The 15,549-nt window shown below is 34.4% G+C and overlaps 5 protein-coding genes across 5 annotated transcripts; 2 read left to right on the top strand and 3 right to left on the bottom strand.

Annotated features, from left to right (window-relative positions):
- Positions 1-265: 265 nt before the first annotated feature.
- On the top strand, positions 266-1,058 carry LOC143204755 (uncharacterized). Its single transcript, XM_076417538.1, has one exon. It carries the CDS (start codon positions 596-598, stop codon positions 992-994), a length of 399 nt encoding a protein of 132 aa, XP_076273653.1. The 5' UTR covers positions 266-595; the 3' UTR covers positions 995-1,058.
- A 996-nt stretch (positions 1,059-2,054) lies between these two features.
- Positions 2,055-3,958, bottom strand: LOC143205226 (uncharacterized). The gene is made up of 4 exons (XM_076418376.1): positions 3,600-3,958; positions 2,838-3,548; positions 2,612-2,789; positions 2,055-2,556 (listed from the first exon to the last, which is right to left on the bottom strand). Exons 1-4 carry the CDS (start codon positions 3,702-3,704, stop codon positions 2,159-2,161), a joined length of 1,392 nt encoding a protein of 463 aa, XP_076274491.1. The 5' UTR covers positions 3,705-3,958; the 3' UTR covers positions 2,055-2,158.
- Positions 3,959-4,479: 521 nt separating this feature from the next.
- Positions 4,480-7,961, bottom strand: LOC143204970 (uncharacterized). Its single transcript, XM_076417928.1, has 7 exons — positions 7,765-7,961; positions 6,710-7,712; positions 6,241-6,653; positions 5,836-5,952; positions 5,454-5,778; positions 4,969-5,403; positions 4,480-4,910 (listed from the first exon to the last, which is right to left on the bottom strand). Exons 1-7 carry the CDS (start codon positions 7,870-7,872, stop codon positions 4,522-4,524), a joined length of 2,790 nt encoding a protein of 929 aa, XP_076274043.1. The 5' UTR covers positions 7,873-7,961; the 3' UTR covers positions 4,480-4,521.
- Positions 7,962-8,216: 255 nt separating this feature from the next.
- LOC143205021 (uncharacterized) lies at positions 8,217-9,936 on the bottom strand. The gene is made up of 3 exons (XM_076418012.1): positions 9,756-9,936; positions 8,758-9,703; positions 8,217-8,679 (listed from the first exon to the last, which is right to left on the bottom strand). The coding sequence occupies exons 1-3, from the start codon at positions 9,882-9,884 to the stop codon at positions 8,252-8,254; spliced, it is 1,503 nt and encodes a 500-aa protein (XP_076274127.1). The 5' UTR covers positions 9,885-9,936; the 3' UTR covers positions 8,217-8,251.
- A 4,061-nt stretch (positions 9,937-13,997) lies between these two features.
- Vps36 (Vacuolar protein sorting 36) lies at positions 13,998-15,494 on the top strand. The gene is made up of 4 exons (XM_076418018.1): positions 13,998-14,680; positions 14,736-14,958; positions 15,012-15,169; positions 15,228-15,494. Exons 1-4 carry the CDS (start codon positions 14,060-14,062, stop codon positions 15,399-15,401), a joined length of 1,176 nt encoding a protein of 391 aa, XP_076274133.1. The 5' UTR covers positions 13,998-14,059; the 3' UTR covers positions 15,402-15,494.
- Positions 15,495-15,549: the final 55 nt, after the last annotated feature.

Consider the following 15,549-nt stretch of genomic DNA (forward strand, 5'->3'; position numbering starts at 1 on the left):
ACTTGACAATGTTAATATTTTATTTGCATTGTGGAAAGTTTTTTTTTTGTCTAATACGTGAAGTTTAATAAAATGTTCCGCTCCACTGTTGCTTCGATGATTATTTGGATAAAAATGTAACGTAAACCACATGACATAAGACAGCTTTGACAATTAATTTATCATTTGAAACACCTTGAAAATGTGTTAGATTTGACAAGGTCAAAATGTTACCTGACCTGTTTCAATCGTAGTTAAATAAAGGGAGAATGACTAGAATAATATATAGAGGGTGAACTTCATTGGCGTTTTTGAATAATTAATTCGTATCTTTCTCCACTAGAGGGGCTACTTGCATAGATTTGCCTTGTCTTAGTGAATTAATTCGATCAAATTGCTAATACAGGCAACAAATCAAAAAATATTGTGGTGTACACACACTATCATCAAGAACTGAATCTCTGTCGGATGAGTCGACCAAATCCGAATCTCCTAGCGTTGACGTATGAATACAATAATTAAAGTAAGACCTTCCGTAATTGTTTTTAGCATTCGTTGTCTTATGAAACTAACCTCGTCAACTAAAACTTGTCAGATCTGACAATGTCAAAAAGCAATGCGCCGTAATAACGTAAATCCACTGCACTTCATCGTATTATGTTGTTGTATCTACGCAATATTCGCCAAATCAACCACCAAACCAAAAGACCTCTCCGATTTCATCCAGGGCGACTGTAAGAAGGCGAAGGACTCGGACATGGTGTTTCATGAGGTCGTCGAAAAAACTGACATACCGTTTATGAGCAGGAACGCCACCACCGAATGGTACGGGGACTATAAGATTTTCTGCATCAAGGTGTTGAACGAGTACAACAGACAGTTCGGCAAAGGAGGTGGCAAAGCGTTCGTCAAGAAGGGAGGCCTGGATCACAACTACGTCACCATCGAGATGCACTCGCAAAAAGGCTACGGACTGAGTTTCCTCGTCATGATTTATGGGAAGAAGATGAAATAGCGGTCGAATGATTTTATTAAGATATTGTTAATCAATAAAAACTTAATAAAAAACCCCAACTAAAGTTCTAAGGTATGGAATACACTTTTGACTGTAAACATACTATCTTTTGTTCATCAATTGCGCCTCCGTAATTTACTTGATTTTAGAGTTGCTTGCTATTCAGTTACATCTCGATAGTTATATCTAGTTCAAGTATTTGGATCAGTAATACAAAAACAGAAAGCTTAATGCAACGTTGCCGCCCCAAATTTAAGTTTTCGGTTATTTTGACTCAAACATTTAACTAATTATAATATTTGATTATTAATAATTTTTTTAACATTATAGTATATTGAACGCATATTTATTGAAGGATTTAAACAGCCACAATGGTTCGTACAATAGTTTACAGTTGTTTTATTATTTTTGACATGACAACAGTGTCGACCAGTACCAATACAAATCGAATTTTATTGACCTCTTTGGATACATGTTCGGGTAATAAAATGAGAAATAAAACTGCTCGGAGTTTAAAACTGATTTCAACTTTTGATTAAGTAAATTTGGCAATACGTACGACGGTGTTGATGACGTATTATTGGGATGATCGTATAGTCTGTTCAACCAAACAGTAAATTCGCGTCATCTAAACATATGACGTCAAAATGTCGCTATGTTGCCGCATAAACCTTGAGTTTTAGTTCGTTTTGGCTTAGACATATGACAGAACTCTAACCTAAATAAAACAAAAATGATGTTATCAAATATATTTTATTTTAACATTATCTATATCTATCTAATGCGTATATAATCTTCTATTCGATGCAAATGATTACGCAATCTGTTTCTTACTGTATCTAATGCCTTCGGCATTTTCAATCAGTGTGATAATAAGCAGCAATTTAATAAATTTGTTAAAGCAAGCAAGGGGCTAAAACGTTTGTCGTTTATTCTTACAGAGCATTGTATCTTTTTTATTAACTAGGATAAAACAAGAAAGGTATAGGAATAACTACTTTAGCATCGAGATGCTTTTGGAAGAAGGCTGTGGAAAAAACATTAAATGAAAGCCGAGTGATTTTAATCGGATATTTTTTATTTAACAAAAACCTAATAAAAAAAGGAAACAACGTACATCTCATTATAGTTATTGCACTGTACAGTTTTAAGATATAGGGTACGCTAAGTATCGTCGCTCTCTATCCGGTGAGTGTCCCGTAGATGTACCTGTTTATACTCCAAGGTGATGTACTCAGAACAGTGCTTGCACTTTTCCAACCCGTGTACCCTGGAGTTGATGTGCGCTCGCAGGCCCTGCGGGGACGAGAACCCTTTCTCGCACAGCTTGCAGAAGATCGTCTTCTGTTCCTCGATGCCGTGCACGCCCTTCAAGTGCGTCTGCATGGTTTGCTTGATCTTGAAGCCCTTCCCGCACACCTGGCAGTGATATCGGTTCTCTTTCGTGTGGACCAACTGGTGGGTGACAAACTGAGTCCGTCTGCCGAAGTCCTTTCCGCAATGTTCGCACTTAAACGGCCGTATTTTGTTGTGAGTTATGTCGACGTGATTTTTCAAGTGCGCTGGAAATAAGGACGGTGATGATAAGTGACGAGGACACGGGAAATATTTACCGACTCTTCTCGAAGAATTTCTTGCCGCAAACGGTACACTCGAAGTCCTTTTCTCCGTTCCCGTGCTCTTTCTTTTCGTGTTTATCCAGGGCACATTTCACCCTGAACCCCCTGCCGCATTTATCACACACAAACCGGTCCGGAGTTGTCTTGTGATAATAGTTAACGTGATCTTGTAAAGCCTGCAAATAACAGACTAAAAATAGGTTTTTCTCCATCAAAATTCATACCTGAGCATTTTTGGATGCTTTACCACAGATACTACAAATCACTGGGTCATAATTATGTGTTATCAAGTGGTTCTTCATGTTCATACCGTACATTTCTTTAGAACAAATGGGACATGAAGCCCTGTCCTTTTTCCCCAAAGTCCTCAGGAATTCCACATGCTCTGGTTTAATGATGTTAAATGCATCTGTACCTTTACTATTCGATGAACATTTCTTCTTAAACTGGATCTTATCCTGAGGCTTGATGTTTTTGAATGTCTTACTTTTTCTGGTAAACTTAACGTTGGGCCGATCTTTGCTATGTATTTTTTTTATTAGTCTCTTGAACTGTTGCTGGTCTGAGGTGTTGGAACCATCATCATTAACAGCGTCTTCTGAGTTTCTTAATAATATTTTATCATCAGGATTATCACATCTTTCTGATGAATTACTGTGTTCATTCTCACTTTTATCTATGGAAATATTATTGCTGGCCACCTGGTTGGATAATTGGGTGTTTTCTTGCAACACTGTAGATATAGTGCTGTGGTTATCATCCTCCTCTTTTATCGGTAGTACTTCAGTTTTTTTTTCTTCAACTTTGTTAGTGTGGTACTCCTCCAGCAAAACTTTGTACGAGTGTATGATTTGGTACCTTGTCAGCATAGCTGATTTTACTTCTTGATGGCATTGTAAACAAGCAACAGTCGGTAAACCATCGTTAGGTTCGATCTACGGTAAATATATACTTAATTTAGAACAATAGCAATATGTTAACAGTACCTTTAAACCGCTCAACAGTTCAATCATCTTTGGAAAATCTTCAACAAAAATTTGCACATATTTGTCGGAATCTTCCAAACACAATCTGCACTTTAAGTTGTTCATATTAGCAGTGCTGAAACCTACAAAGGTATTACAGAGATTGTTCAACAATAAAAACTACATGTTAGAGATAATAGGTGGTATATTTTTAATATGTCAAAACAGGTAAATAAACGAGAAGTTAGCATAAAAATTCTAGAAAATATTAACGAATTATTTAATTAATTAAGTAATAAAGTAAAATTAAAACTGTGTTTTTAATCAATTTTCAGTTCTAATATAATTATGACAATATTTCGATTAAAATTGAAAAACTATCTGTTGTTTATGCAACCAAACATACAATGACATCATAAGGTAAAATCAATAATTTTCAAGATAAGATTAACTAAATTGCAGGCAACTAAATATACACGGAATAATATATTTTAATAACTTTTACATAAAAATTTACTATTTATATAGGTATATGAAATAAAGTAGTAGAAATATCCAAAAATTTTAAACAATGTCATGAAAAAATAGATGTATTGATACACTTTGCAAGCAATTAGATATATGATCCAAAATAGAGGTAATATTAGCAATCCAAACTAAGAAAAACCAAAAACAATTAAAGGCATCTACAGTAAAATAAAAGAGATATTTAATATATTATTTGTACTGTTAAGAAATATTTGCTATATTTAATAGCACTCTTAATAGAAGCTCTGTGAATTGAAGTATAATATATAAAGTTAAAAAATATATTGAGTTCCTCATTCTCTATTAATTAAAATCTATCCAATAGGCAACTCAACATACAGACAAGGGTAAAAGCTAAATAAAACTCATTAAATAAAAACAACGGTATATTTGTTATATTAAATGTCAGCTAATACTATGAATTGACTCCGTGTATGTCCTTCAAGTGATTAACCATATATTCCGTGGTGAACATCTCAGAACAGTACTGGCATTTTTCCGTCTCGTGTATCCGAGAATTGACGTGTGCCTTCAGAGCCACCTCCGATGCGAAACCTCTCTTACAGATATCACAGAATACTTTCTCTTCTTCTTGTATGTTGTGTACGCTTCTCAAATGCGATCTCAGCGTCAACTTCATCTTAAAACTCTCCGCACAGATATGACAGGTGTATGGTGACTCTTTAGAGTGGATTCTCTCGTGAACCCTGATGTGGTTGATGGACTTGAAGCTCTTGCCGCAAAAAATGCACTCGTACGGCCTAATGTTTTTGTGAGTCTTATCGATATGGCGTTTCAAATGCACTGAAAGAATAATATAATATAATAACATGAAACACATCCATTTGATCAAATCACTTACTTCTCTCGAAGAACCTTTTCCCACAAGTAGTACATTCAAAATCCTTGGTACCACCATGTTCCTTTTTCTTGTGCAGATTTAGTCTGTATTTGGAACGAAAATACCTGCCACACTGATCACACATATATTCATCAGGGGCACTCTTGTGATAGTAAAACACATGATGTCTCAGGGCTGTAGAACTTTTGGAAACTAATCCGCAAAATTCACAGGTCACTGGATTGAAGGAGTGAGTTTCCATGTGCTTTTGAAGCCAGTAACTTTGTACCTCTTTATCGCAAATGGTGCAGGTAACCCTTTTGGTGGGACATTTTGGTCTTGGTTTCCTTTTAATTCGTACAACTGTATCTGGAGCATTTTTTATGACTGTGGTGGACTCTGACTTTTTGATAAAAAAAACAGTATCATTTGTTTCATTATTAAATTCATCCTTTTCTGAAATGTTACAATTGAACAACAGGATAATTATATTTATTATTAATTACCTGCATCAGATACTGGACTTGGAAGATTTTGATCCGAATCATTACAATATGGTTTATGAACATCACATGATAAAAGCTCCGTAAGGCTTGCGTTTTCTTTATTTTTACTCACAATATCAACAGTTTTATTACTTAAAACATTCTTTTTCCCTAATTCTTTTTTACTATTTAATACAGTATTGTTAACTGATTTGCTTTTTATCAAAAACTCCTCTATTAATACTTTATGAGATCTAATGATTTGTTTTCTGACTTTTAAAGCCAATTTAACACTCCTAGCACAGTCCAGGCATGAAGTTGTAGGAAATGTCTCGTAAGGTTCCACCTAAAAACAGGCAAATAACACTGCGGTATATAAAAAAAGTTATATTTCATAATGTACCAAAATACCCGTCAAAATTTCGATCATTTTCGGAAAGTCGTCTTTGAAGACATCGATTTTATTCGGACAGTGTCTTAGACACAATCTACATCTGTACAAAATATCCATTTTTCTCGTTTATTCTGGAGGATTTATTTGTTAACGATTTTCATAACAACTCTGAAGTTAGTCGTTATAAAAATTTTTCAACAATTTGCTTAATTTATGTTAGGCAACCAGTAAAACCCCAAGTCAAGAAAAAAACAATAACATCCAATTTGAATTTATTTTCGTAGAGATTTAAAAGTAACAATATCTAATAGAGTCGGTCTATCAAATGTTAGACTCTTGAAGATTTCGATGTTGTGTTCATTTAGAGTCCTGTCGAGGACGAGAATCTAAGACTTGTCTTAAATTACGTCATTAATACATATTCACTATACTATCAGGGACCAATCCGACGCCGTGTACATCCCGCAAATGATTTTTCATATATTCATCGGTGAAAACTTCCGAGCAATACTGACATTTCTGACCTTCATGCACCCTGGAATTAATATGAGCGCGTAAACCCTGTTCCGACGCAAATCCTCTCTTGCAGACGTCGCAAAAGACCTTCTCCTCTTCCTCGAAGTTGTGTACGCGTTTAAGATGATTTTTCAGTGACAGTTTCAGTTTGAATCGGTCGCCGCACATGTCACAACCGTACGGCGTTTCGTTGGTATGCGTCCGCCAGTGGGTCACTAGATGCGTTCTTTTGCTGAAGTCCTTTCCGCAGTACTCGCATTTGTGCGGACGTAGTTTTTTATGAATGCCGTCGACATGACGTTTTAAATGCACTGTTAAAATCAAAGATTACTTAGAGGTAAGTTTCACTGTTTGTTGATGTACTTACTTTTCTGAAAGAATTTTTTACCGCATATGTTACATTCTAAATCGCGAACTCCCCCATGCTCCTTTTTGTCGTGCAAATCCAATGCGTGTTTCGACCGGTATTTTTTTCCACATTTATCACAGATATAATCGAGCTTGGAGGAGTGCCAGTATAACTTGTGATACCTTAAACCCCGAATATTCCTAGTGGTGGCGCCACATACATCACAGGTAAAGTGTTTGGGAAAGTGGGTGGATAAATGATGTTTCATATAGTGTTTCTTCACCTCCCTCTTACAGATCTCACAAGCAGCGTACTTTTTACCATTTTTAATGATCACATTTTCTTCAGATTCTATTTTATCCCTTTTGGGAGATATCAGTTTGTTTTTTTGTTTCTCCAATTTCTCCCTTCTGGATTTCCGAATGAATATCACATTACAATACCTACGGTCATTTAGTGACTTTTGTTGATTCAAAATCTTATTACTAGCTGCCAACATGTTTCTTTTCTTCATCAGTTTACATGCAGATAATCTTGTGTGGGCTTGAGACTCGACCTTCACTGAATGTAACATGTGTTGACCTTCAACAGGCTCCGTCTTGATGTTTTCTTTTTCTACTGGCTCACTTTTCATATCTGGGGACAGAGTTTCATGAATGATAGTAATCTCCTCTATTATAGTACCACTAGAGTCATTTTTCCCTACTGTTGCTTCCGGCTTTGGATTACCATCTGGCTCTGGATCGGTGTTATCACTGAACTCATCAAAATTATTCTCTTCTTCATCACTACTTAATGGAATATCGTCTTTCACACTTTTAGTCGGTTTTTCGACCTTCTTCACCAGTTTATTTATTTTAGACGTCACAGTTGGCGAGCTATTCGAACGATGGCCTTTCAAAAACTCCTCTATTAAAGTCTTGTGTGAACTCAAAATCTGTTTCCTCACGGACATACAAAACTTTACATCTTTCGCACAGTCTAAACACGAATTTTTCAACAAACCATCGTTAGGATCAACCTGAAAAGGCACGGACTTAATGGGAGCATCAAATACTGGCGAGGTTATTTACCTTCAGACCACTGAGTAATTCGATCATTTTAGGATAGTCATCTTTAAAAATGTTCACTTTTTTTGTTGTAGTGTTCAGACATAGTCTGCATTTATATACAGTTGACATTTTTGAGTTTGTTTTTTCCTGAAAAATGATTCCATCGAGAAAGACCAAGCTAGGCTAAAACAGCTGATCCAAATAACATTGTATTATCTATTATATTGACATCGACTTGAAGTTAGCGCCTGTCAAAATGGGAAAGTAATATTAGCTTCATCCTCAAAATATTTTTTTTTGACAATTGTATATTTTAACACTAATTTTTTTATATTGGTTATAAAAATGTATTAATGTTACCATACCCTTCAAATTAAAGATCAAGCCATTTTTTGTAAAAATTGTTCGTAATCTAGAAAATAATTTTGATCACATATATTCTCAAAACAAAATTTAAGAAAACGATTTAAAGCTATAAACACATTTTAGTTTTATTCTTAAATTAAATTCACAGATTTATCCATTTTAGACCACCATCCTCCACTACATTATTTGGTATATTCTGATGCATGGTATTAATATGCTGTTCTAGATAATTTTTATCAGCAAATGTGTCTGTACACCAAGGGCACTTGATTTCCGAGTGTAAACGAGAGTGTACATCCAGAGCTACATCTGACGCAAAACCTTTCCCACAAGTGTCGCAAAATACCGTGTTTTCTTCTTCAACGCTGTGTCTGCTCTTAAGATGGCCGCGTAGTGATACTCTTTGCTTGAACCTTTCCCCACAAAGATTACAGTGATATGGCGCTTCATTTGTATGCTGGCGGACGTGAGTTCTTAGCGCGTGTCTACCGGAGAATCCTTTCCCGCAATATTCACAAATATGGGGGCGCAGCTTCATGTGTTTCATATTAATGTGTTTCGTTAAGTATACTGGAATATGGTAAAACATTATAAACAACTCTTATATATATATATATATATATATATATATATACTACTAGTACTTACTCTTTAAAAAGAATGATTTACCACAGGTCTCACACTTATAGTTTCTCTCCTTTGTATGATCTTTCCTTTGGTGATACAACAGTTTCGTTTTGGTTCTAAAAGACCTGCCACAATCCTCACAAACACAAAAACTAGGATTCTTGTGATAATAGAAAAAGTGCATCCTCAAACTGCATGCATTCTTACAAGTTTGACCGCAGACCTCACATATCACGGGTGTCTGCTCATGTAGTGCCATATGTTTCTTCAGATAAGTGCTACGAATCTGTTTATCACACACAGGGCATGTCTTGTGTTTGTGTCTGGTCATGTGGTTTTTGAAGGCAATTTTATTTGTAAACTTAATCTGGCAAATACCACAATACATTTTCAGGGGTTCCCTTTTCTTTGGGGGGACAGTAGCCAACTGTGAAGTGATGTTCTTGGTGTTGGCTTTCTTCTTTTCCATCCACCTTAAAACCTGAATCTGGTGTTTCATGTTCATTGATTTCCAGGCATTCATTTTCTGTTTTGTTTGTAATAATTTTAGTTTAGTAAGATCATTTGCCTTAACTTCAGTACCATCTGGTTTCTCTAGAAAAATATTTGGGTCTTTTTCTACTTCAGTTTTTATAATAACGTTTAGTGTAGGAGCAATGTTTTCTAGTGGGGTATTGTTAACTAGCTCCTCAGGACTATCCATATCACAGTATTCATTTTCAGTTTCATCCTTTTCATTTGATTGCTTGGCTGTGTAATGAGTGTTGTTCGTCCCTCCATCTGCATTAAAATTCTTTAACTGTTTATCAGAAGGAGAACTGTTATCAAAAAGAAGTTCTAGTCTATTTAATTTATTGTTAAATGACCTGTATGACTGGATTATTCTTCTCCTTACAAGAAAAGCTGATTTCACATCTTTAGCACATTTCAAACAGGATATCTTGGGTAAATTATCGTCAGGTTTTACCTAAAAACAAGGACTATTACATTTAAATGTATCAACACCCAGCCCTTTTTACTTTCAACGAAGTGAGAATTTCTAACATTTTCGCAAAATCATCAGTGAATATACTCATTTTTGTAACAGTCAATCCCAAACATAACCGGCATATTTCTACATTTTTATCCGTATTTTTAAAATCAGTCATTTCTGGAAAAAGTAATTGTTTTTTTTACATTGTCATCATAGAAAAAATAGAAATTTCACGGTATAGGCGACCTTGGGGAAATGTTTTGTTTAGTCCAATCAACCTTAGCGCTGCGATCGCAAATTGTGATTGGCTAGTTTTTAAATTGTTGGAACCGCCACTAAAACGGAATGTGATTGGTTCGGTCAAATTGTGCGAGGCCATCATTTTCGGGCATCCATTGTTGTTTGAAGTTTAGGTGTTTGTTAAAGTCAAGATAACTTCGTTTCACGTTGTTTATATATTCTGTTTTACATTAATTGTTATTGAGTAATATAAAAATTTATTACTATGCATCCGTGTAGTAAAAGATGCAGTGTACCTGGGTGTAAATCTACTACCGAAATCAGACATCGGTTCCCGAAGAATGATCCCGCTCTTTTCCAAAAATGGATCGATCAAGTTAATAGTAGTAAACTATCTGGATTAACCACAATGCAAATATACCACCGGCATCGTGTGTGTCACAGACATTTTAGTGAAGAATTTAGGGTAACCCTTCCTTCACGAACAGGTATTAGGGCAAATGCATATCCAACATTGTTTTTATCAGGTACATATAAAATTATCTATATATCTATTATATGTTTGTTTATTTATTGTTTGTTTACAGAAAGTCAACTTATTTATAAAGACGTTAATGGTAACAATGAGAACATTAATTTAAATAATCTTCCAAGTTGTTCGAGTGCTGTCAATGTGATATCTCCAAATAAAGAAGTCTTGCCAGAAGGTACTAATAAAAACCATTTAATTTTAGAATATCTTTAAAATATTTGTAGTTCTTATACACATCTTTAACTTTTTAGAACAACAATCGCAATGTTCAATAAAAGAAACTCCACGAAAAGGTAATACTTTTGATACATAATTTGTATAGTTAATACTAGGGCTTTTTTTTAGCACGTAAAAGCTACAGTGGCATTATAAGGAAATTTGGTTCCTCTCGTCAAACATATTTGTCAGATGAAGTTAAAGATATTTATAACAAAGTAGTAACGTCTTATAAACATGTCACAAGAAATAAGAGATTAGTTGCCTCATTCAAAAGCAGATTTGCAAATATTAGTTCAAGTTTGCGTGCAGAATTACTAAAAAACTTATTTGAACATGTTAATAAGCCAACAGTAGATTTCTTTTTTTCTCAATTGGCAAATCAACCGAAGACACCTAAATCTAGACGTTTCACAATTCAGGAAAAAGTTTTTGCTATTGCTCTTTTAAAATCAAGCGGCAAGACCTATAAATTATTGTCAAAAATATTTGCTTTTCCCTCAAAGAGTACTTGTTTAGCATTGCTTAGGCAAATCCCAATGCGAGCAGGGCTAAATGAGCAAATAGATCCTGTATTGTGATGTTTGACGAGATGAGCCTGGCTCCCAATTTGCAATATAATATTAAAGAAGACTGTATCGATGGCTTGGAGAATACAGGGAGCTATAAAAGGGCAGCCATAGCAGACTATGTAAATGTGTTTATGGTGAAAGGATTATTTAGAAAATGGAAACAACCTATCTCCTTCACATATTCAAAAGGACCAATTAAATCGACATTATTAAAACATTTGATTGTTAAAGTTATTGGAAAATGTCGGGAGATAGGTTTAAAGGTCCTTTGCACAGTTTGCGACCAAGGGTCTGCTAATCAGGCTGCCATTAATAGTTTGCTGACCCAGTCAAGAAGTTGTTCTGAATTTCAAGTAAATGGGGAAAAGATAATTCCACTTTACGATATCCCTCATTTATTTAAAGGAATTCGGAACAATTTGTTAAAAAAAAATTTATACATTAAACTTGATAACAAACTAAACATTGCAAAATGGGAGCATATTATAGATCTGTACTACATCGATAGAGATGCGCCTATGAGGATATGCCCAAGATTAACAGAACAACATGTAATTCCAGGCAAAATAAACAAGATGAAAGTCAAGATTTGTACACAAGTGTTCAGCTATACAGTGGCCTCACATTTGGTGACTTTCTCAAAGTGGAGTAAGTATGCTGAAATATATCATGTATTAATAATAATTATAATTTTGTCTTGTTTTCAGAAGATAATCTTCCGAACGATGCTGAACAAACAGGTGCTGTTATAGCCTTTTTGGATAGTTTATTCGATAGTTGCAATTCCAGCAGCAAAACAGCGCCAGAATTCAAGCCTCTCCTTGAAGCCTTATCCTTAAGCTCACCACATGAGGAATTTTGGAGTAGAGCTATTATGTGTTTAAACAGTGCCAAATTTTATTGCCCTGTTAAGAAAGTATTTGTTACTGTGCCATCAATCAAAAACTTAATTGCTACTTTAAGGGGATTTATTTCCTTAAAGAAATCAGTTTTGTCTAAATTTAAAAATAATCACATTTGTTTAAGGAATCTTAACCAAGATTCCTTAGAAAATTTTTTTGGATCTATTAGAAGTCATGGAGTTAGAAACATACATCCTTCGCCTAGTATGTTTGAGAAATCTTTTAAAGCACTTATCATCACTTCATTTTTTTCACATCATTCGCCCGGAGCAAATTGTGAAGAAGATGAACATGTTGGCGCTTTAGATAACTTACATTATTTTTTAACTGGAGATGTAGCATCACCAGAGGTTGTAGAATCACCAGTTGAGTCTATATTTTCAGTTCCAGAGAACTTTGCTCTGAGGAAAACAAGAGTGGAACGTTGCACGTTAGTCTATATTTCAGGCTATTTGATAAAACTTCTGAGAAAAAAGACAACGTGCAATATCTGTCTACATTCTACATTAAGTAGTTCCACAGATCAAAAACTCGATACTGATTTTATAGAAGCGATGCAGCCGCGTAGACCCAAATTAACAACTCCATCAAGACTGTTTTACTATACTGTTTGTAGATCTTTAAGCTATCTCTTTTATTTAATACCTAGATTTTGTCATAAAAATAGCATATCTGTTATTCTGAGAGATGTCTTAAAAAAACACATAAATTTTAAACGTTTCAACTGCCCAGTCCATAGCGATTTTGAAGACCACATTTTAAATCTTATTGTCAAATGTTCATTGTATTTTTGGGTTAAACAAGTTAATTCAATATTAACAGGGAAGGACTTAAAGTTTACCTTCAGTATAGCACAAATACAAGATAGAACTCTAATAGATCCTATAAAATTGATGGCACTAAACAAATACGAAAAAGGGAGCAGGCGTTATAGAAGAGTATTTTAATTATTTTGTCTGGAGTATGGGGCTTTTAATTTTTTTTATTTACATTTTTGTAGTTTATTTATTTTTGCTTTTTGCAATTATGTATATTTCTGTTGTTTTTTATTATTATTTATATTATTTACATTTATGTATATTTGTATAGGATTTTATTTTAATAAATTAGTTTTTTAAATTAAATTCGATTTTCATTCAAATATTATTGGCCAGCGAATGTGACGTCATAAAATAGTCACGTGAAATGGCTGACCAATCAAAGCATATTATTTTCCTTACAGGATTCTATATAATATTTTTAAACTAACCAATCAAATTCACGTTGTCAGCGCCACCAATGATTGGACTAAACAAGATTTTGCCCCACCACTTAGCATTGTAGTTGCACACCCCTGATTGTCATAAGGTTGCATTCCTTTGTCATCTTCGTTGAATAGTAAATGATAATGGCTTGTGCACAATTTTTAAGAAGAGAGTTTAGGACAAGTTAGATAAGTAATGACAACAGACTAAGCTAACCGTTTAACGAAGTGTTTCAGCCACCAAAATATTAAAGAAAACCTTGTTTGCTTTCCCAATGTTGCCAGGTTGTATTTCAAACTTTAAAGATACATTTAGATTGTCAAAAATTGAAATAACCGAGATAATTTTTTTAAGCCAGAAATTAGCAAGGACTGTGATTATTAATGGACTATTTAAACAGCTTAATTGATTATATTAGTGTTTTTTGTCATTACCAATTTATCCAAACCAAAGAACATTCATCTGACTCCTATTGGTTATTAATAAAATCTATAGTTAATATCGAACAACTGACAACATCACGTACCGTCAAATGGTTTTGATAGATACTTTTCAATTAATGTATGTAAGAAGATATATTATTTTTAAGGTTATGTTATGTTAGTTAATGTTTATTTATATCTGTCATTTTTGCTCTAAGAAATATGAACCGATTCAATTATGCTAGTCCTCTTTTAATTGACAATGAAAAAACTCTCGCGTGCGAAAACAACGTTAGATTATATGATGGTGAGGTGAAAACGAATTTCGAAGGAGGGGAATTGATTATTACCACTCACAGGATATTATGGGCCCGCCCTGGTGCAATAGCCAGGGGTGACACCTGTTTAGCTTTAATGAACGAATTAATTGTTTATATAGAAGAGGAATCTCCTGGCGCATTTAGTTTTAAGAGGTCTAGAAAAATCTTATTGCATTTGGCCGAGCACAACAGTACCAGTAATGAGAGACCTGTCCATTATAGCATGTACAATTTCATTAAACTATCATTCAAGGATGGTTACAGTAACAATGTCCTAGGGATATTAAATGAGTGTCTTCAGGTACGTCATTGGGAGGTTCAGATTCCCCCACAAGTACCAGACAAGCCCCAAGCACCTCAGATCAAACTGAGAACTGGTATCGTTGGTATCGAACGCAGTTTACAAGAAAAGCAAAAAGCTCAGGATGAAACTTTGAACGCCGCCTTTCAGGATTTAAATAAACTGATGAGCATGGCTAAAGATATGGTGAAAATGGCTAATGTTATTTCCACCAAGATTAAGGCAAGTCTTTTTTGTAATTACTTTACAAACAAAAAATTCATTTTACATTATTTAGGAGAAACAAGGTGATATTACTGAAGATGAGACAGTTAAGTTTAAGTCGTATTTGTTAAGTTTGGGTATTGATGACCCTGTTACTAGAGACGCTTATAAATCTAATAATCAATACTACAGGAGCTTAGCTAATGAGATTTCAGAATTTCTTTACAAACACATTGAAGATATGGGAGGTATGATGACCTTAACAGATGCTTATTGCAGGATAAATCGTGCCAGAGGTACTGGCGACTGATTTAAAAGTAACACTATATTCCAAGGAATACTTTTGTAGGTTATGAGTTACTATCACCAGAAGACATTTTAAATGCTTGCAAACTATTAGAATCACTTGGTTTACCATTGAAATTATTTCAGTTTAGTTCTGGCGTCAAAGTGTTACAGCTTAATACGTTAGATAGCGGAACTATCGCGGAAAGCACGGGAATTTTGGTAGTACCAAGCAAATGTGAGTTAGACATGGCGCTAATTTTTATTTATTTATAATCAGATTGAAGACAACGGTTCCCTATCTGCCGACGAACTAGCTAGTAAATTAGGTATATCAATCACGTTGGCCAGGGAACGTCTACTGACGTCAGAAAAATACGGTAAATGCTGCAGAGATGACTCAATAGAGGGATTAAGGTTCTATCCCAATTTGTTCTTGAACAACGAGGAATAACGAATAAAATGATCAAAGAAATTCTTCAGGTTAATATATATATTTTTTGTTATTTTTAATTTAATATATTTTAATATATTTGTTATACAGTTATTATATGCTTTTTACTTGTCGACTGTTTTGATGTATACCGCCTATTAGATTTTTA

This window comes from Rhynchophorus ferrugineus, unplaced genomic scaffold, assembly GCF_030347505.1.
Source record: "Rhynchophorus ferrugineus isolate W39M unplaced genomic scaffold, kcgeb_rfMv2 rfM11, whole genome shotgun sequence".
NCBI classification, from domain to species: Eukaryota; Metazoa; Arthropoda; class Insecta; order Coleoptera; family Curculionidae; genus Rhynchophorus; species Rhynchophorus ferrugineus.

Bases quoted from the DNA above. Each gene is read 5' to 3' on its own strand.
- LOC143204755 (XM_076417538.1), top strand. From the start codon at position 596: ATGCGCCGTAATAACGTAAATCCACTGCACTTCATCGTATTATGTTGT.
- LOC143205226 (XM_076418376.1), bottom strand. From the start codon at position 3,704: ATGAACAACTTAAAGTGCAGATTGTGTTTGGAAGATTCCGACAAATAT. The intron at 2,790-2,837 runs GTATGAATTTTG...TGTTATTTGCAG, and splicing joins AAGCATCCAAAAATGCTCAG to GCTTTACAAGATCACGTTAA. The intron at 2,557-2,611 runs GTCGGTAAATAT...CCTTATTTCCAG, and splicing joins CAAGAAATTCTTCGAGAAGA to CGCACTTGAAAAATCACGTC.
- LOC143204970 (XM_076417928.1), bottom strand. From the start codon at position 7,872: ATGTCAACTGTATATAAATGCAGACTATGTCTGAACACTACAACAAAA. The intron at 7,713-7,764 runs GTAAATAACCTC...GTGCCTTTTCAG, and splicing joins AATTACTCAGTGGTCTGAAG to GTTGATCCTAACGATGGTTT. The intron at 6,654-6,709 runs GTAAGTACATCA...TGATTTTAACAG, and splicing joins TAAAAAATTCTTTCAGAAAA to TGCATTTAAAACGTCATGTC.
- LOC143205021 (XM_076418012.1), bottom strand. From the start codon at position 9,884: ATGACTGATTTTAAAAATACGGATAAAAATGTAGAAATATGCCGGTTA. The intron at 9,704-9,755 runs GTAAAAAGGGCT...CCTTGTTTTTAG, and splicing joins AAATTCTCACTTCGTTGAAA to GTAAAACCTGACGATAATTT. The intron at 8,680-8,757 runs GTAAGTACTAGT...ACCATATTCCAG, and splicing joins TAAATCATTCTTTTTAAAGA to TATACTTAACGAAACACATT.
- Vps36 (XM_076418018.1), top strand. From the start codon at position 14,060: ATGAACCGATTCAATTATGCTAGTCCTCTTTTAATTGACAATGAAAAA. The intron at 14,681-14,735 runs GCAAGTCTTTTT...TACATTATTTAG, and splicing joins TTATTTCCACCAAGATTAAG to GAGAAACAAGGTGATATTAC. The intron at 14,959-15,011 runs GTACTGGCGACT...ATACTTTTGTAG, and splicing joins CAGGATAAATCGTGCCAGAG to GTTATGAGTTACTATCACCA.